Source organism: Gadus macrocephalus, chromosome 8 (genome assembly GCF_031168955.1).
Source record: "Gadus macrocephalus chromosome 8, ASM3116895v1".
Lineage (NCBI taxonomy): Eukaryota > Metazoa > Chordata > Actinopteri > Gadiformes > Gadidae > Gadus > Gadus macrocephalus.
In genome coordinates this window covers 5,633,808-5,653,558 of record NC_082389.1, presented here as the reverse complement: position 1 = coordinate 5,653,558, position 19,751 = coordinate 5,633,808, and the positions used below count along the sequence as shown (strand labels likewise).

Genomic DNA, 19,751 nt, shown 5'->3' with positions numbered 1-19,751 from the left:
CCTCTCTGTGTCTCTAGTGCTGCCCTCTCTAGTGTTGTCCTCTCTGTGTCTCTAGTGTTGTCCTCTCTGTGTCTCTAATGTTTTCCTCTCTGGGTCTCTAGTGCTGTCCTCTCTTAGTCTCTATTGTTGTCCTCTCTTAGTCTCTATTGTTGTCCTCTCTAGTCTCTAGTGTGGTCCTCTCTGGTCTATTGTTGTCCTTTCTAGTCTCTAATGTGGTCCTCCCTGGGTCTCTAGTGTTTTACTGGCTGTGTCTCTAGTGCTGTCCTCTCTGGTCTCTAGTGCTGTCCTCTCTGGGTCTTGAGTGTTTTACTGGCTCTATTGTTGTCCTCTCTGGGTCTCTAGTGTTGTCCTCTCTGGGTCTCTAGTGTTGTCCTCTCTGGGTCTCTAGTGTTGTCCTCTCTGGGTCTCTAGTGTTGTCCTCTCTGGGTCTCTAGTGTTGTCCTCTCTGGGTCTCTATTGTTGTCCTCTCTGGGTCTCTAGTGTTGTCCTCTCTGGGTCTCTAGTGTTGTCCTCTCTGGGTCTCTAGTGTTTTACTGGCTGGGTCTCTAGTGTTCTCCTCTCTGTTCTCTAGTGCTGTCCTGTCTGGTCACTGTTGTTGTTCTCTCTGGGTCTCTATTCTAGTCTGGCGTGTTCTTCTAACTTGATCTCAGCTTGCATGGTCCCACATGACGCCTGAGTGATGAAATGGCCATGCATTGGAAGCAAATGCATGTAAAAACACATTTGAATATGACATTGGGGCTCTAGTCAATTGAAATATCGTCTGAAAGCAGATGCTCATACATCCTACTCCCAACCTCTTCATTGTTGGCCTACATTCCCTCTGAACATCTCTCACAGACTGCTCATCTCCTTCTGCTACAGGTACTTCTATCATGATTTTTAATGTTCATGTGGAATGTTATATCACTCTACTCAAACATGTGATATAACAGATCCAGATGTGAAGTGTGTACAGATCTGGCCGTAGCCTTCTATCACATGCTTGAGTAAAACGATTTACTTATGCTAGACATTACTTCAGTATTACAAACATGATACACATTTCATATAGATTTGATAAAGTCGAACAATTTAAATCAACAGGGACATAAAATGGTATGTGATACAAGAGCGTATAAGCCTTTCATTAACGGATGGCCACAGTTGAATAACATCCACCTGTAGCTACTATGGCTACTACAATTACTGAATAGGTGGAAAACGCCAACGGAAAACACCTGTATATCATTACCAGTGTATTCCAATTTTTTTAATTAGTTCAAACCGAGCAGACAAATGCTAAAGATCTACGATGGCACAAAGACATGTGTATTTGCTAATACGAAGAACAAAAAAACACATACCCTTTTTCCTCGCGATGTCTCCTACTCATCAGCAGGTACAGTTCAATGTGTGTTACAGGATTTTAAATTAAAATCCCGGCTTAATGGAGAGGTTCACGTGGGGGTTCGATCCCAAACAGGCGGTGTGCATCACGCTCGGTCCTTCGTGGTAAATGACGAGCATCGGGAACCCCATCGGTTGCACATCCACAGAGAACGCGAGGCAATACGGCGCGACTTAAACCCCCTTTACCGGGAGAAAAAAATACTACTACTAGAGATGACATCCGGACAATTCTCCTGAAATCTGATATACGTAATTGGCTGAAACTGCGCGCTGATTCGGACCGAATAACCCGCCACACGCACGCGGCGCGGAAGGTTGGCTACAGAAACGGAAGACCGAACTGTGGTGTCTGCTACATCTGTTGTGCTACGGTCGTTAAAAATGCAACGAGGGCAATCGTCTGCTCCCCTCCCGCCTTCAATGAGTAAACCGCGAGACGCTCCTCCTGCTCGAGCTGTCCACCGCTCATCCCTCCGAAGTCGCGCGTGGAAGCCTAATCAAAAGAGCTGTCTACGTACGCTCCATGCAAAGATCGGGGGGGGGGATTATGAAGGTGATACTCCTAGGACCCCCTAGTGGACACATCTGTTGCAGGGTCAAACTTCACAGCTGTATCGATGCTTCACATCTCTCGCTCTCTCGCTCTCTCGCTCTCGACCCACAAAACGACATCGCTGTCTGGCATATTCAATTTATGACAGAATCCAACAATTGTGTTCATTCAATCTTTGTTTTAATTCCAAAAGTTGTAACTTTACAGCGACAAAATAAGAGTCCAGAAAATGTTTTGCATCCATGTTAACACATTGCAATTAGTCAGTTTTTGCATATTTCAGTGATCGTGTGTCATTTGAGTGTGTGTGCGTGTGTATGTGTGTGCTTTTGACCATCTTTTTTGTGTGTGTGTGTGTGTGTGTGTGTGTGTGTGTGTGTGTGTGTGTGTGTGTGTGTGTGTGTGTGTGTGTGTGTGTGCATATAAGTGTGTGTGTGTGTGTGTGTGTGTGTGTGTGTGTGTGTGTGTGTGTGTGTGTGTGTGTGTGTGTGTGTGTGTGTGTGTGTGTGTGTGTGTGTGTGTGTGTGTGCTAGGCTCTGTCCATAACAACTTAGAATGATGAATATTGTAAAGAGTCCATTCCTCACTTAATGACCATAATCATCTCCTAATTGGTGTCCAAATGCCGGTTGTGATGAGAAACGGTGGACGGAAATGGGCTCAAGGCACAGGCACTTGCTTTATCCAAGTGCCAAGGGTCAATAGAAAGTGTAAAACCACTGAACGTGTTCCAATCTATGAATGGATTTCCTGATTTATGATTCTATTAGTCCACCTGAATACACTGTGTGGACATCAACACTAAGAACAACTATGCACGGATTGATACCGCCCAGGGAAGGTTAATTATGGTTGTCATAGTATCCATATGTGAGTAGAAGGGGGGGGGGGGGGGGGGGGGGGAGTGACATCATGGCAGTTCCTGTTCGGTAACAGACTGCTTGAATATCCTCCTTGACAAGATGTCTGGCCCATCAGAGGACATCCTGAAACACAGGACAACGTGTGTTAGCCATGTCCCTAAGTGTGAAGTGTAGTGTTTGTGTGTGTGTGTGTGTGTGTGTGTGTGTGTGTGTGTGTGTGTGTGTGTGTGTGTGTGTGTGTGTGTGTCTGTGTGTGTGTGTGTGTGTGTGTGTGTGTGTGTGTGTGTGTGTCTGTGTGTGTGTGTGTGAGTGTGTGTGTGTGTGTGTGTGTGTGTGTGTGTGTGTGTGTGTGTGTGTGTGTGTCTGTGTGTGTGTCTGTGTGTGGGTGTGTGTGTGTGTCTTTGGTGTTCCTCAGGTGATCTTGAAATGTAGCTTTGGAAAGTGTTATTATGTAATTCAAATTATTCAATTTCATTTGACAAAAAGTATTAACGATATCCCATTATTTCATCGTATTACTAAGACAATAATAGTAAACTTGTTCGAACAGAGTAACTGCCTAATAGTGCAAGGTTACATTAATTATATCTGCTTGATAACTGCAGAAAATAATGTCGTCAGGTCTATAAAAACCCTGACACGGTAGATACAGTATTTATTAACACTTCTTCTCTGCAATCGGAACTCTGCTGTACAATTTACATGAAGAGTACATTCAGATGCACAAGATTACAATTAGTGTGAGAGTGACAGTTGGTGGTTATAGGAAACGTGCATACATGTATATTTAGATGCCTCCTGTCGGCTTGGTTTTATTCTTGGAGAAGTGAGGCTGTGGGAACAGGCTGTACACTTAGAGTAAGGAAGTCGAACATGCTGCCGCTGTAGACTCTTTTGAATATGTTTTTAAAGTTAAGCACACGTTGTGCACACCAGCCACGCAAAGGCAAGGGAAAACACGCTGAGGAGAACACAGATAATAAGGTGCTGTATGTGTTCGTGTTCACATACAGCATCCAGACAAAGGCATTATTTTTTCCGCAGGTCGTTAACAAATGCTTCGATCTGGGTCTCCCATGAACCAAAGTACTAGTCAGAGGATACAGACACGAAAGTAAGTACCAGCCAGAGGGCTGAGACTCTGGGCCAAAGCACAAATGTAATTTCTTCTGCTGCCTGTAACCCACAAAATATTTTGTCTTTGCTTTCACCTCACAAAATCAGGTATTTAGAGGCAGTGATGCTGCTACATATGGCACTAGATTTTCATATAGCCTACATCTGGACATAATTGTGTCTATATTTCTCTTACTTTCATCATTACATTTTTATTTTTCGGTGAATGCTGTGTACAGTGTGTGGGCTACACTCTATTATACTACCCTACTCTACTCTACTCTACTATTCTACTATACTCGAAAAGGGTGTAGATGTGATGGGCTAATTGTGCGCCGACCAAATCATCCTGCAAATGATCAAACTACCCATGAGTGAAGTCGCTCTGGGATCCGGGTTGCCATAGCAACACCATCGCTGTGTGGATCTGATTGTTTAATTATGAAGAGGAATTGGCGACTGTTGTCCTTTGTGACGGCGGCATATGTTTGGTCTGTGAGAATGTCGCGGCTCTCGCTTTTTTCAAGTTTGACTAGCATGCATGCACATTGCAGTACAACCGCCTCAATTAACTTAATTTAAGATCATCTATTTTATTTGTTCATTCATTTGCCCATCACCAGAACTGTGGCTTCCAGCTGTCCCTGCCTCATCATCTACTCCCCCAAATGTAAGGAATCTCTGTTGACAGTTACAAAACCAAACATAGTCCCCTTAACAAGCAAGACGCCATTAGATACAGTCTGCAGTCAGTAACACTAACAGGCAGTTACACTTGAGTATCCAGTGCTTGGCGCGGCAGGGCGTTGTGACACTGGGTATCCTATTAAACACCAGCTGGCATCGACAGGAAAGGAAGTAAACTAAGACTTATTGCTTCTTTTATTTGGAGAAAATCTGCCTCGGAAGTCACATGACTTTGTAGGTTAATGTATTCTCGACCGCTGTGTGTTTGTCTATCTGTGTATGTGCGTGTGCACGTGCATGCGTGTGTGTGTGTGTGCGTGTGCATTTGTGTGTGTCGGGCACGTGTACGTGCATGCGTGTGTGTGTGTGTGTGTGTGTGTGCATGCATGCATGTGTGTGTGTGTGTGTGTGTGCATGCCTGCGTCACTCAGATGTTACCCCTCCTCTGGGTTGCTTTCTCCTGCTGCTCCACCTTCCACAAAGGTCCCCATCCGGCTCTTGGAAGGTTCCGGATTCAGCTGGCTCTGGGTCCCTTTCCAGTGAGAGCACATAGTGGTCAAGGTAGCAGACAAACAGCAAACAGCCACACACATAACCTCAAATAAATCATATTATTAATGTGTGTGTGTGTGTGTGTGTGTGTGTGTGTGTGTGTGTGTGTGTGTGTGTGTGTGTGTGTGTGTGTGTGTGTGTGTGTGTGTGTGTGTGTGTGTGTGTGTGTGTGTGTGTGTGTGTGTGTGTGTCACTCACCTTCCCGTCTCATTGTATCTGCGGGTTGCTCCGGTGTGGGATTTGAGGGGATAGGGTGAACTCGGAAGTTGCCTGGGAAACAAGAAACCAATGAATGTACTTAAGAGTCAGTCCAAACATAATGCTCCTAATCACTCACACATGGAACTAGATGAGTGCCAAACGACACAACGGTTTAACGAGACATTTGGCAGCAGATGATACAATTAGGAATTCTCTAACTGAAAAAGATGTAAGTGAAGACATTCACCAAGAGTTGGGAGCACAGGGTTGATGTTAACCCACGCCTTTACCAAGGGAAAGATGGATATCACCAAACCTAGAATGCACAAAGAGCGGTCAATCTGTTGAACAATATTGTTTTGTATTCCTGTGGGGCACTCTTCATCAAATGAGGTAATGTCCCTATTAGGAATCCCATTGAGGCCTTATATAAGCAGATCTGTTTGGTAGTATGCATTATCAATAGCTGCTGGCAGTCTCTTTTGATGGACAAGATCATCAACGGCATGTACTGCTGGTTTCAGATTTGCCCCCGTAAAGAAAAGGAAGCCAGTCCTCTGGCTTCTCAAAGGAGGGAGAATCAACAGCTGGGAGGATTCTAGACCATTCTTAATAAACCACCGCTTAATTTCCCTGGAGCGCCTTAGAAGAAAGATACCGATGTCAACTCTCCAGTACTCATGAGGAACACGGCGAGTTATCGCCTGTAGGTGTTTAGCGGTGTGTTAGAGTTCCTAGTTTGTTTCTTTTGGTCTTCATTACACACAGATGTATGTTTATCCTTGTGTGTTTCTATCAATAGGCTTTTACATACACATCTGTGCTCATCCAGTAAATGAAACACATTTCTAGAGGGTTAAATGTTGAAACTCTCATTATACCAAGAGAACAGTCCAATCCCCCCTAAACTATAACTCTTGTGTGTAAGGCTTTCCCTCCAATTCAGTTATTGATTTCCCTTTGGAGCCAAAAGAGCTGGCATTAAAAAGTGTCAGGTCCCGAGGTCGGCTATGACGCATGTCTGTGCCTTAAAATGTCACAAATCCACAGACTGAGTGAAGATATTTTCACGAGAACATGCCGTCCACGTGCACATTAGTCAATCGACGTGTCGGATTATGCATTTATGCCCGACACATGCTGGACAAAACCCGAAACTCCAAATGCAGCGTTCCTCGTGGTACATGAAGTCATACTACTTTGTTCTTTCACAAGATACAAAATCTGAGGCGTAGCCGTAGCCCGGAACAGCGCTGAAGGTAATCTATCCTTATTGGCACCGAGCTCAACATTCTACTCCGCATGCCATTAAACCATCAGCTTCGGTTACGCAAGGTGTGTGTGTGTATTTGTGTGTGTGTGTGTGTGTGTGTGTGTGTGTTTGTCTGTGTGCAAGTGTGTGTGTGTATTCAATTAGGTCTCATCCAATATTTCGATCTGCTTATCGTTCCCCCATGATATTGCATCTGTTGATTGGTCCCATAGATGAGTACAGGTAAAGCCACCTTTTAATGTTAATGAGAATATTTACCAGTCCATATTTAATATATGTAACAGTGACCAATGCAATGGCCATCATAAAGAAATATCAGGTATTATGTTCTGTGTTTGAATTAGTTATTAATTTTGCTGAGTTCTTCAAGGAAAGTGATCGAATCCAAAGGAATAGCTTTAAAGAGACTTTATTTGGTATAAAGTATTTTCGGTATGGTAAACTGATACTCTGAAGCAAAGAGAGATTGAAGATGTATCTAAGCACGTGCGAGTGTCTCCTAGCTGATCAAAAACATGAACCCATGTATGTCTAATAGCTGCCAAGAAGATTCTGAAGACATGCTCGATCTGTAGGCTGTTATGGTCTGAAACAGCGCGGTCCGGAAGTAGTGGGAGGAGCCGATGTGAGGTAACCCTCGGCTTTCTCGCCTGGTCTGTGGTGCTGCCTTCTGTGGCTAAAGTATTTATTGCAGCCTTCAGTAAGGTCTTGCTCCCCTTGTGGCTATGTATAGTATTTACGGCTTATATGTATGGTCCTACTCCCTAGTGGTTAAGTGAGGGAAATATAGCTTGTGTTCTTAAAATATGTAACATTAACCTGACTGTGTGTACTATTTGATCTTTTTCTGTTAAGCATTTTGTAGCTGAATTTAAATTAAGTGTAACATTCTTATTATCAGGAAGAGTTCCCCATCCAGACAGCACTGACAACTGTCCCGCACGAGGTAGACAACAATTGGGGATGAGGATACATCCAGGAAAGACGAGGCATCAAGTCGGTCACACAGCCTAACCAAGGAGCCAAGGCGGCTCTAAGGTTTCACCCCCTCCATCCCCCTCACCCTGCCTCCCGAGCCGGGACACTCACCCAGGCCCCCCGCTCCCAGGAAGATTCCTCCCACCGCGTCGGCGTCACACTCCCGGGACACGCCGATGATGATGCAGCCGGCCACGATGCAGAGAAGGGCCGAGCCCACCCTCAGCCCGTGGTACTCTCCCACGCTGACGGGGGTCATCAACGCAGGCGGAGGAGAGCCTCCACCTGCCACCTCAGACGCGCACAGAAGGCACACGCGGGTGGAAAAGAACGAGAGACATGCACACACGCACGCAAGCAGAATCCACCACCACCACGCCACCGGAGACTCGACAGACTCTGTCTTACAGAAGGGCCCTAGGCTAGCGTCCACCGGCGGCTTTCGTGTGACTGACTGGCGCCCCCCCCCCAGCTCCTCCCTCTCTCCTCATAAGACTCTCACTGATGGAGGAACACTTTCTCCGGTGGCGCTTTGCATTTCTCCGCGGCGCCACACTTCTCATGCATCTTTAAAAAGGCGGCGCTCTGGTTTCCATCGCGCGACGAGATTAAAAAGCTGGTGCCGCTGTCCTGCTCTCTCGCTCTGTCCCACACTCTCATGACAGCGATACATGGTGTGGTGAATCTGATCACAGTTGACTGGCCCTCGTCCCACTGTACCGGACACAGGGGGCCGAGCTGTGGCGCTGGGGTACGTGGCATCATGGCCGCGCCGGCCACGACCGGTGTGGCGGCCTGGCCTACATGGCCACGACGAGTAGGGTGCCCTACATGGTCGTGACCAGTATGGTGGCCTACATGGTCACGACCAGTATGGTGGCGCACATGGTCACGAACAAGGTGCGCTGGCTGCATCGGGGAACGATGGATGCTCACGGATAGAGCCGGAATGGTACTCTGTGAACCTGCCGCTCCGCTGCTCTGTGACCCTGCTGTCCTGCTGGTCTGCGAAACCTGCTGCTCTCTGTTAATGGACTCAACATTACGATGTTTGAATTGCTTTAATAAAAAACACATGGGAGAGAGAGAGAGAGAGAGGGGGGAGACAGAGGGGGGGGGGGAGAGAGAGAGAGGGAGAGAGAGAGGGGGAGAGAGAGAGAGAGAGAGAGAGAGAGAGAGAGAGAGAGAGAGAGAGAGAGCGAGAGGGGAGGTTGAGAGAGATGGAGGAGCGATAGAGAGTGACGTGAGAAATGAGGAGCGAGGAGAGAGGGAGACGAGAGAGAAGGGAGAGAGAGGTGAGGGAGTAGGGGGGAGATGGGGATAGATTGACATCGCGAAAGGAGAGAGAAAGATGGAGCGAGAGAGCAAATGAGGATGCAAGTGTATGAGCTAGAAAGTGTGCACTACTTGTGTGATGCGTCTGTGTGAAGGGAATGTGTAATGAAAGGTTCACAGAGTCTTCAGCGGTGGGGGCTGGAGGCCATCCACAAAGGCCTGTGGTTGCCTAGGAATAGCATATCCATGGCAACAGAGGAGATACGCGGGGTTAACTCCTGGTTGTAGAGGAACATATGAAGTTAGTAGGCGACTGTAGACAGGTTGCCTTTTCAACTTGTGAACTTTTGAGGATCTTTCCAAATACATGTCGGCGGGTGTGCTGGTTTCGCTCGCTATCTGCAAAAACTTTTCCATTCAAACATGAACAGCAGGTGTTGATATCCCATCACCTCTACCCTCTGTGAAGTAATTTTCCACAAGCGAAGACTGAGACAAGTACAGAAAATCCTAAAACCGGTTGTCAGGTTGTCCCTACGTTCAACAGGGACAACCTGACTCACTGACAGTTGTCTCTCCCCGACAAACAGGCTTCTAAACCAGCAAGACAAATTGATCATATTGATCACATGAATATATAACAGCTGATCGTGTCACCTGTACATTCAATGTACATTCCCTTATTTTGACAGTGCATATTGATCGGTCCACCTCCACTATATATTTATGATATTGAATATTTGTATTCTTCATTCATGCTTCATACTCTCCCTTCATCTATAACCACCAGGATACATATGCTGTATTCTCATTAACATTCTCTGGATTTTGGTCAGAGTTTGATTTCAATTATGTATATTTGTTGCTAGGCTAGCCATATTTCGTCTCTTTTTTGTGACCTCAATTTGTCTACTTATTTGTTGCTTGCTTGTCACAAGAAATTGCACCGTTCAGAATGACCATGTGTTAGATTGTACCTATGATAGTATAGTATAACATTTTGATTTTGATACAGGCTGCTAGGTCACTCCTGCATTTTAACTTTGTGTTAAAACCTTAGAATACATATATTGTTTTATGCTTCGATGAATATGTTGCTTTCCTTTTGGTTAACAATTGTAATTGCTTCAACCTTTTAAAGACACATAGTTGAGGCATCAAAAAATGAAAACGCAGATCAAAAAGCTCCAGAACAGCAATAGTAAATACACTGAATGACTGAATCAAACTTAATAAATATTTAAATATAAAATATATATATTACACACCGTAAGTGCAAGGAAAGATCTGAAAAACATTGCCTTCTTGTGGCTCGAAATGGTAATAGTTCTTATTTTGGTATGAGAATGTGACTGTATAATATCACTAAATATGAATGAACCTTATAGACTGTACTTCCTTAGGGTTTTTTATTTTGTTCATAGTAGATCATTTATCTTGCGTAAAACACTGCGTAATGGGAGGTCAATAATTTTGTACTGGAGAAATACAAAAAAGCAATGCGTTGGCCGGGAATCGAACCCGGGTCAACTGCTTGGAAGGCAGCTATGCTCACCACTATACCACCAACGCTTTATAGTTAGCACAGAGCTAATACATATAGAAAAAAGAATTCGGAAATAGGTATATTCCGCGGACAAAAATAACATTGTTGTGATTTCTCCAAAATACTTTAGTCACAAAAAGAATACATAAATACAAACAAAGATCTATTATTGCATGGCTAATGAGAAAGCTAATAGATATTGATGTAAATAGCCATTTCTTAGACAATATGTTACACAGGGCTTACCAAACACCAGTAGGCCTATTTGTTTTATAAAGAAAATCCCTGTGTGCTGCACTGCTGCTAAAATAGTGTTACACCATCTCTAATAACAGCTAAAATAACAATTTTCAACCCAATACCTAAACTTGATAATTTCTTACCTTATATCTTAACTTGACCATCTCTAACCACAATAAAAACCAACCTTAACCTGCTTATCCTCTTACCTAAACGATCCATAGCTAACATTATAATCAAGCTTAACCATCTCTTTCCTAATAACAAATATTAGTAATGTCATATTGGTCCATATTGGTCTTAATTCATGGAATGTAATTTCTTGGACGACGCATAGGATCTACAAATCTCATCAAAATTTGACAAAATTCTGACCCCGACGTGATTTGAACACGCAACCTTCTGATCTGGAGTCAGACGCGCTACCGTTGCGCCACGAGGTCCGTTTCACTATCAATGGGAATTGTTTCTATAAAAAAAGTCCATAAAGCTGATAACGGCCAGGTCGATATTTTGATACCCGCACTGGCCCCAATTGGTATTTCTTTCCGAAAACCACAATCGTTTTTTTCGTGCACGCCACTCTTTAGTTCTTCATTCAATGGGAAACACGTAATCCATAGTCTAGTCTACACACAGAACACATCCCCGGCACCTATTTTTGGAAAATGTGCTTTTTTTTTCCAAAAATGAAGATAATCCAATGACCACAAAAAGAGATGGGCTCGTCCGGGATTTGAACCCGGGACCTCTCGCACCCTAAGCGAGAATCATACCCCTAGACCAACGAGCCATGCACAAGGACCGAAAAAGGCACGACTAAATCGCTTACTTAAATATTATGTATGCATATTGTCATCAACGCTAGGACGTTTAGGTTGATTTACATTTCAAATTGTGTAACATCATTCCATAAGTTTGATGTAGCAAAATTCCCCCACCATTTTCACATTTTTAATGCAAACTGACAGAATAGTTTGCCTTTGAACGAATAACAGTAATTCATATGATTAATAATGAATGCAGATTTTTTTTTGATTTATTCACATTAATGATAGAAAAGGGATAGCCACTGGATAGTCAAACATCAAAAGTTCTGCCCAAATAAAAATATAAGCCAACCATTGAAAGCCAACCACGTCACCACACCCGCCCTTGGAACTCGGCACAGAGATGGCGATCTCTCTGCCCCACTTCACCGCTTTTTCCAAGGGGAGGATAAAAGAAAAGAGGTGAAAACCATTATAAGTCGGGGCATGTGCAGAGTTTCAGTTATGCCGATGGGAAGATTGTCGGTCTTCTCCACGCCAGTCGCAGGGAGGGTTAAGTCACATACGAGCCGTGTAGTCTTTCTCGTTGTGTTTTCTCTACAGCCTTTATCTGAACAATTGCACAATAAACGGTCAAACTCTTTGCATGAAAAATTATCCTTTAAATCCACAAACAACATATGTGTAATCCAGGGCATATAAAGACCGGGACCAGGAAATAATTATTTTCTCTCCATTGACACCCATTCATATTTTTCGATCTCATAGGTCCCATGAGCCCTACCGGAAGGGGCGTGAGTATCAAAGCAACATACCCGCCAAACAAAACTAACCTTGTTGAATAAATGAAAATGTCTTCAAGATGGTCAATCCAGTATTTTACCGGTTCCACATGGAGTCTCTAGTCTGCTGCGCTGCGGGCCTTAGGTCCGTCCTCTGCTCCGGGACGAGGTCTTGAGTATAAAGAACCAGTCAGTCATCAAGCTGCTTGGTCTCTTCAAAGAGGTGGAGGTTTGACCGCCTGCACCATGAGGACGCTGTGGATACGGTATGGGACCATTTATCAGCGGATCTGAACTGCAGAACTTTAATCACATCAGCTGTAGATTTATGTACCTTCTCCGGAAAGATGAGTGGTCGTCAGCCCCTGAGCAGTGATCTTCATCCCCAGTGACTCCTTCAATCCTGCTGGAGCAAACACTCAGTTACCATTTGGAGATGACCCAGCTACCCTAGTGTACTCACTACCAAGTGATACAAACCGGTTCAGTGTTTCCCCCAGACAATGTCTTAGTCAAGGTGGGGGGGGGGGGGGGGGGGTCTTCGGTGAGGGTTTCAGTTCGCAATAATACATACAACCGCCTTTTCAATTGCATTCAAAATGCTTTATGGCACGACTATTGTTTTGAACAGTATACAGTATTACCGACGAATTATTTATCTATATTTTTTGTACTTGAGGAAAGTATGTTTTCTTTCCCTACGAGTTTTGCACTTTGTTATTGCATAATTATTTTTTATATATAATTTTTCTACATTGGTAGTCAAGGCGGGGCCCTGCTGTTAAAACGGCCTTAACCATACAGTGCTGGGGGAAACACTGCAGTTACTCGAGTTAAACATTAGAGTTTAGTCGCCAAATGGCGATACCACCAGTTCATGGCTGCGCTCTTTGATTTTCTCGTTGATCAGATTGACCTGGAGAAAGAGCTTACCTTCCATGGATGAGGAGCTGGTTGGTCTAATCACGAGCCGCCTTCGGACCTCCACCGCCGGATCCCCCAGCCGTCCTCCACCGCCGGATCCCCCAGCCGTCCTCCACCGCCGGGACCGTCTCCTCCAGGACCTCCACCGGGCCAACCGCCTGGACCTCCGCAACGTCGCCTAATTTCTTCTGAAATGTGACACACGTTCTATTTGCAACCCGGACATTCCTCCCCGTTCATGATGCACTGGAGAAGAGTTTAGCTTTACTGGATGAGGAGCCGCCGCCTCCGGGCCCTCCAGGACGCCGCCGCCGCCGGGCTCTCCAGGAAGCCGCCGCCGCCGGGCCCTCCAGGACGCCGCCACCGCCGGGCCCTCCAGGACGCCGCCACCGCCGGGCCCTCCAGGACGCCGCCACCGCCGGGCCCTCCAGGACGCCGCCGCCGCCAGGTGGACGCCACCGCCGGGACCTCCAGGTTGGTCCCAACCACCGCCTCCAGGTTGGTCCCAACCACCGCCTCCAGGCCTTCCAGGTTGGACCCCAACCGCCGCCTCCAGGCCCACCGACTCCAGGACCTCCAGGTTGGCTTCCACCTCCAGGCCCGCCGTTGCCTCCAGGACCGCCGTTGCCTCCAGGACCTCGGCCGTCTCCAGGCCTTCCAGGTTGGCCGCCTCCAGGCCCTTCTGAAATGTGAGACACAAGTTCCAGTTGCACACTGGAACATTTCTCCCCTTTCATCATGGATGCACTGAAGATGAGTTTAACTTTACTGGATGAGGAGCCGCCACCTGGCCCTCCATGCCGCCCCTTCCAGGTTGGACGCCTCCAGGCTGGCCTCTGCCTCCAGGCTGGCCTCTGCCTCCAGGACCTCCGCCTCAGTCCTTCTGAAAGGCGAATGACACGTTCCATTTGCACACTGCACATTTCTCCCCGTACATGATGCAGATAATCAACTCCTCCTCTGCTTTAGCTCCCACAGATCTCACTGATGCCCTACTGTGCAGTCTTGAGTGAGGTATTATTTAACCCAACAGCCAGCCACACAGACCTAGCCTACATCCTGGAGCTGGTCCTAGTGGCTGAGAATGCATCTGACATTTTTCAGAACACCTCAGAGTTGCTGTGGCTGCATGTCAAAGTTTTAATTCTAAACAATTCACCAAGCCTAGAAAAAATGTGCAGCTGTGCAGTTCCGTGTCTCACCGTTCTGCATCCGTTGGGCTGCACGGCTCCCGGCCTTCCCTCCACCTGCAGCGAGCGCCTCCAGACGACCGCCATGGACCTCACGGCGAGCACCTCCAGACGACCGCCACGGACCTCCAGACGAGCACCTCCAGACAACCGCCTCCATCACCTCTACTGAAACAAGACAAAATCTATTTAAACACTGGAGATTTTTCTCCTCGCTCACTCTGATGTCAATAGCTTATCTTCTCCCATTCTGTACGTTCTTGAGAAGTATCATTTCCTATAAACTCCCAAACCCAGCCACACATCTAATCTTCATAAGGTCCTTGTGGCTGAGAACGCTTGGCTAACAAGCCAATCACAACCAATGACTGAATTCCAGTTTTATTCCGAACCGTTTGACCACGCCAAGGAGTTTATAGGATGTGCAGTTCCACGGCTCACCCGTCTGTTCCTGTAGGACTGAACGGCTCCTGGCCAACATCCACCTGCAGCTCCCAGCTCCAGACCCGCTCTGTTGAAGCCTCTGGGAGTACAATCCGCTCCTGAACAAAAACAACTGTTCATAAATCATTTGGTACTCTGCAATCCTTGGAAATATTATGAAGCATGAGTTAGAATAGAAAATGTTCAAATCCTGTATAATGATTAATTGTTGTACAAATGTGTATAGTTCTATTGATTACTTTTTTACTTCTATAAAACATTTAATGAATAGTGGGAAACTACACAAGTAAATGAATGCGGTTTTAACGTGGTTATATTAGTAAAGCAAGTCTTACCCAAAAAGTCAATAAATGGTGACCACATTTTATCATTATTATTATTATTAACTATTTAGTGCTTCACTAAATTCCTATAGCAAGTGGCAACGTTACTCTCCTTCATTGGTGATGTTCATGTTCCTCGATATCTTCCAATGGACTCGTGAAATCCTTCTGGATCCTCTGCGTTGAAGTGCGTTGTTCAATTTCCAAGGGGCGTGTCTAAAGGGCGCGATCTAAAATGGGTCGATGCTATGCTATTGGATAGGCCTCGACTAATCATAGCATTGGAATGGGTGATGCAGAAATACATATTCCTCAAAATCTTTGAGTAGTAGTCGTTCGTTCTTTTAGTGAGCATATACAGTCTTTAGTTCACTAACTTCCATCTTTGTTGTTGAAACACCTCTACATGTTGCGTATATCCAACCTCACATTAGATAGCCTAAAGGGTTGCTATTGGTCGGTCTATTTCGTACCGGGCAGAAAACGTTATATAACGGAGGGGCGCCTGACCGCATCTTTGAAGAGCAAATTATATACAAGGTCCGTCTAGTTCCGAAGCCATTGGTGAAATACGCAAAACGAATATTGAAATGTTAATTTTGGCATTTAATTTGCATCTACATTTTGCCAGTGAAGGAGTTTAGGTTTGCCAATCCGAGGTCGAACAGGCAGTAAACATGTTCATTAAAATACAAATGCAAAGTCCACAGAACATACGCGAATAAAAACCACATTGCACCACCAGCGGTCAACAGCAGCAGCAGCAAGTGTATTGAAAGTAGAAAAGTAGTAAAGAGAAGAATAGAATTGGGAGAGTGGTGTGCAAGTCAGACACCGCATCTAACCCAGGACCACCTTGCAGATCACAAGCAGCAAACCTTCTACCAGACCAACCAAACACACATCAACAGGCCCCCAGTCAGTAGGGTCAGTCAGACAGGTTTCCACAGAAGGGCTCAGTGGGGCAATGGGTTGAGCAAAAACAGACCCCTTTCTTCCTTCCACAAGTTTCCATCCTGGATTTTTAGGACATGTGGAGTCGGACATGTTTCAAGTTATCCGTGGATTCCTGAGGGCAGTGAAGTATCTGCAGAAGGTGACGTCCAGGTGCAGCGGTCTGCCGCATTGACCACGAGATCTTTAACCGAGTGGGACCGCCTCGGTTTGTAGTAGGCCTAGAACAGTTTGTGTTCAACAGCGTGGAGGTCCTCGTTTCCATCAGAGTTGCTGCAGTTCTTCCATGCTGCTTCCACAGTGAGCAGAGGACACTCCCCAGTGTGGTGGTCGGTGCTGTAGCGGTCCGCAGCGTTAGTTAGTCAGTCGATCCCATAGATAAACCACTCAACACAAACTACCACTTCCATCAGCAAATCCACATTAACCTCCAGCGGTAAAACATGTACAATAGAGGGGCGAGAACAGACGACAGGAAGAGATGGGGAGAGTGTACATGTGCAGTGCTCATGAAGGAAGTACCCCGCATTACTCACTGCGTGGGTCCCGGTGGCGGGGGTCCACGTCGGTGGCCACGATGTCCGGATTGTTCAGCCCACGCAATCCAACACAAAATAAATTATTAACAGCCGTCACGGTGGGGGCGCTTTATGAGGAGAGGCGGGGGAGACGCAGCTGAAATCAATTAAGAACTAGTGACCTCCAGAAGAACGTGATTGGTTGTGAGCGAGAAGCTCGAGACGAGGGACGGTGTTACACCGAATTCTGCGACCCGTCGAAATATGTGACCCCAGAGGGCGCTGTTGCACATTTTCTGCAACATGCACGAGTTTGAAGCTAGACTCGGAATGGGTACATTCGTTTTGTGACACCGGGCAATACTTTCTTTCTTAAAAGCGTCTTACTGACTGTAGCGTCTTATGGGGAAAGAAGCAACGGTGATTGATCGTACTAAACACCTTATCCATACTATGGGTCTGTGAAATGCTAGTGAAATCAAATGTATTTATTAAGCACATTTAATACGGTGTGCAATTATTTATTTATGTTTTTGTTATAATATCCACCGTTTTTATTTATATGCCCACCGTTATTATTATTTTTTTACTGCCGTTTATGAAATAAATATGAACTAATGCCACAATTATTCATGTCTGCGAACTGCGATCATCACAGACAATCAATCTAGCGCACCGTCGAATTCTGCGCCCACACTGTAAATGCAGGGAAAATGACGCAAACCCCAGCCAAATGTTTTCAGGTAATTTGTCGTCCTCATATCTGTATGTACACACATTTATTCATGTCTGCGATCACAGAGTCCACAAGCAGCAGGTCGCAATCCCCGATGGGTCACAATTCATGACAGCAGACCGTCGAAATCTGCGACCACAATGTAAATGCGGGGAAAATGAGTCAAACCCCAACCAAATGTTTTCAGGTCATTGTCGTCCTCATATCTGTATGTGCACACAATTATTCATGTCTGCGATCATCACAGAGTCCACACGCAGCAGGTCGCAATCCACGATGGGTCACAATTCATGACAGCAGACAGTCGAAATCTGCGACCACACTGTAAATGCGGGGAAAATGAGTTAAACCCCAACCAAATGTTTTCAGGTCATTTGTCGTCCTCATATCTGTATGTGCACACAATTATTAATGTCTGCGATCATCACAGAGTCCACAAGCAGCAGGTCGCAATCCACGATGGGTCACAAGACTAGCAGACCGTCGAAATCTGCGACCACACTGTAAATGCGGGGAAAATTAGTTAAACCCCAACCAAATGTTTTCAGGTCATTTGTCGTCCTCATATCTGTATGTGCACACAATTATTAATGTCTGCGATCATCACAGAGTCCACAAGCAGCAGGTCGCAATCCACGATGGGTCACTTAACCTACCTGCTTCATCATGTAAGTCATCCAATTTGAATTCCGTGACATATAAACAGATTGACAACCGTTATCAGAAAGTTAACCACCACAACGTAAATACAGATATAAGGACGACAAATGACCTGAAAACATTTGGTTGAAAACATTTGACCTGAAAACATTGAAGTGGGGCAGAGAGATCGCCATCTCTGTGCCGAGTTCCAAGGGCGGGTGTGGTGACGTATATCATATGCGTCGAGAGCAGCGAAGAGCTGTAGTTCACAAAGCGGCCTCACATAAAACCTAAAATTATCAAACTTCTTCACGAACATTTTTAGTTTTCTTTGCATGAAAAATTATCATTTAAATCCACAAACAACATATGTGTAATCCAGGGCATATAAAGACCGGGACCAGAAAATAATTATTTTCTCTCCATTGACACCCATTCATATTTTTCAATCTCATAGGTCCCATGAGCCCTACCGGAAAGGGCGTGACTTCGCCACTCGGCTGCTCTAAATTAAACCCCAATCTATTCGGAATAAGTGTATAGGCCTACATGTCGATTAAAACGGACTACACTACCTCTTCTATTCGGCATAGAATTCTATGCCGAACAGATAATTGTATTCCGAATGAGGCGTATATATGATCATTTTCTATTCCGCATAGAAATCTATGCGGATCAGATGTGTCCATGTAAACGCGGCTAATGCCATCAACGGTGATGCCGTCAAGTTATGCGACTATTGATTTGTTTGACATGATCTAAAAAAATATCGCACACCATCAGAGCCATCTACCTTAGGTTACTTTGATTTTGCATAATTTTATTCAGCTCTGGTGTAGGTAACGTAAGGTAAGACAAATAATAATAATAATAATAAAAAAGAAAATGCGGTGAGTGCGGTAGTGCAAAGTGAGGTTGAAAATATGTTTTAATCAAGAGTTTAAGACGTAAAGAGATGTTAAATGGCAAGTGAAGTGATCAAGTGATGGGATTTTAACTTTGAATTCGATTCTAAATGAAGTAAACAATGTAAACATGCACACCATTTAAAAATTATAAAATGGTTGTAAACAAATAAAGTGAAGAGTTAGCGATCAAGTTTGAATACATTTGAGATAGATAACAATCATATTTCCAATAGATTCATCATTTTAGCACCAGTGAAACAAGAAACACTGTTACCTGTATGGAAGTCAATGAGACCAACTGAAAATATAAAATATAATATACAAACTACAACTGTTGATACAATAAGTGTAATGATGTATAAGAAGTTAAAGAAGAAAAATGAATAGCTGAACTAAAAAAAACAAATGCTACTGAAGTGTAAATCCTAGCCCGATCTAACCATAATGCCGTCTTTGGTTTAGTTGCTGTGAGCCTGTGATCATGACTGGACGCCTGCGGCCACACCACCGGACAGCGACTAGCTCACTCACCAGCACATCAACCTCAACACCCTGGTCACTCATTGTCTATGTTCCATTTACTCACAATTGAACAATGACTGCCCAACTAAGATATCACTACTGTTGGTTTAAGAAAAAAACAAATACTCTTGTTGAGCTGGTCAAAGAAAAGTATTTTATTGTGTCTTCTTTTGACATTTCCTCTCCATTGTAATCTCTCCTTACTTGTCCTACCTACCTATCAACCCATTAAAGTCGATCAACAAAGTGTGGGTTCCCATTTTATCACAGTTTAGTATACTGCTGTTCTTTAATAACAAGGCATATATCGTAAAAGCACATATTTTTCACATGGCAACCGTTATCATGTAACCATTTGTCAT

General features: G+C 44.9%; 2 protein-coding genes, 1 long non-coding RNA gene and 3 other non-coding genes across 13 annotated transcripts; 1 reads left to right on the top strand and 5 right to left on the bottom strand.

The window, feature by feature from the left end:
- Positions 1-669: 669 nt before the first annotated feature.
- On the top strand, positions 670-9,956 carry LOC132462672 (uncharacterized). Of its 4 annotated transcripts, XR_009526888.1 has the most exons (4): positions 670-864; positions 3,853-3,922; positions 4,548-5,172; positions 7,539-9,956. It is a non-coding gene; the product is annotated as an uncharacterized LOC132462672 (long non-coding RNA). The 4 variants fall into 4 exon arrangements; XR_009526886.1 differs by having other exon boundaries at positions 3,853-5,172; XR_009526887.1 differs by lacking the exon at positions 670-864 and having other exon boundaries at positions 2,863-3,922.
- kncn (kinocilin) lies at positions 2,856-7,874 on the bottom strand. The gene is made up of 5 exons (XM_060058337.1): positions 7,727-7,874; positions 5,612-5,680; positions 5,362-5,433; positions 5,050-5,143; positions 2,856-2,931 (listed from the first exon to the last, which is right to left on the bottom strand). The coding sequence occupies exons 1-5, from the start codon at positions 7,872-7,874 to the stop codon at positions 2,856-2,858; spliced, it is 459 nt and encodes a 152-aa protein (XP_059914320.1).
- Positions 9,957-10,390: 434 nt separating the features above from the next.
- On the bottom strand, positions 10,391-10,462 carry trnag-ucc (transfer RNA glycine (anticodon UCC)). The gene has a single exon. It is a non-coding gene; the product is annotated as a tRNA-Gly (tRNA).
- Positions 10,463-11,047: 585 nt separating this feature from the next.
- On the bottom strand, positions 11,048-11,119 carry trnaw-cca (transfer RNA tryptophan (anticodon CCA)). The gene has a single exon. It is a non-coding gene; the product is annotated as a tRNA-Trp (tRNA).
- Positions 11,120-11,397: 278 nt separating this feature from the next.
- trnap-agg (transfer RNA proline (anticodon AGG)) lies at positions 11,398-11,469 on the bottom strand. The gene has a single exon. It is a non-coding gene; the product is annotated as a tRNA-Pro (tRNA).
- An 872-nt stretch (positions 11,470-12,341) lies between these two features.
- On the bottom strand, positions 12,342-16,696 carry LOC132462668 (uncharacterized). 5 transcript variants are annotated; one of them, XM_060058329.1, is made up of 6 exons: positions 16,600-16,696; positions 14,784-16,399; positions 14,355-14,510; positions 13,922-14,035; positions 13,421-13,834; positions 13,188-13,340 (listed from the first exon to the last, which is right to left on the bottom strand). In XM_060058329.1, exons 4-6 carry the CDS (start codon positions 13,949-13,951, stop codon positions 13,188-13,190), a joined length of 597 nt encoding a protein of 198 aa, XP_059914312.1. In that variant the 5' UTR covers positions 13,952-14,035; positions 14,355-14,510; positions 14,784-16,399; positions 16,600-16,696. The 5 variants fall into 5 exon arrangements, 4 of the variants coding, with proteins under 4 accessions (XP_059914312.1, XP_059914314.1, XP_059914311.1 ...); XM_060058331.1 differs by having other exon boundaries at positions 14,355-14,507; positions 14,784-14,884; positions 16,600-16,672; XR_009526884.1 differs by lacking the exons at positions 13,922-14,035; positions 14,355-14,510; positions 14,784-16,399; positions 16,600-16,696 and adding exons at positions 12,342-12,483; positions 12,563-12,634 and having other exon boundaries at positions 13,162-13,340; positions 13,421-13,438; positions 13,569-13,651.
- Positions 16,697-19,751: the final 3,055 nt, after the last annotated feature.

Bases quoted from the DNA above. Each gene is read 5' to 3' on its own strand.
- kncn (XM_060058337.1), bottom strand. From the start codon at position 7,874: ATGACCCCCGTCAGCGTGGGAGAGTACCACGGGCTGAGGGTGGGCTCG. The intron at 5,681-7,726 runs GTGAGTGTCCCG...TGTGCATTCTAG, and splicing joins CCTGGGAGCGGGGGGCCTGG to GTTTGGTGATATCCATCTTT. The intron at 5,144-5,361 runs GTGAGTGACACA...CTCACTGGAAAG, and splicing joins AGATACAATGAGACGGGAAG to GGACCCAGAGCCAGCTGAAT.
- LOC132462668 (XM_060058329.1), bottom strand. From the start codon at position 13,951: ATGGAGGGCCAGGTGGCGGCTCCTCATCCA. The intron at 13,835-13,921 runs GTAAAGTTAAAC...CTCACATTTCAG, and splicing joins AGGTGGCGGCTCCTCATCCA to AAGGGCCTGGAGGCGGCCAA. The intron at 13,341-13,420 runs GTAAAGCTAAAC...GTCACATTTCAG, and splicing joins AGGCGGCGGCTCCTCATCCA to AAGAAATTAGGCGACGTTGC.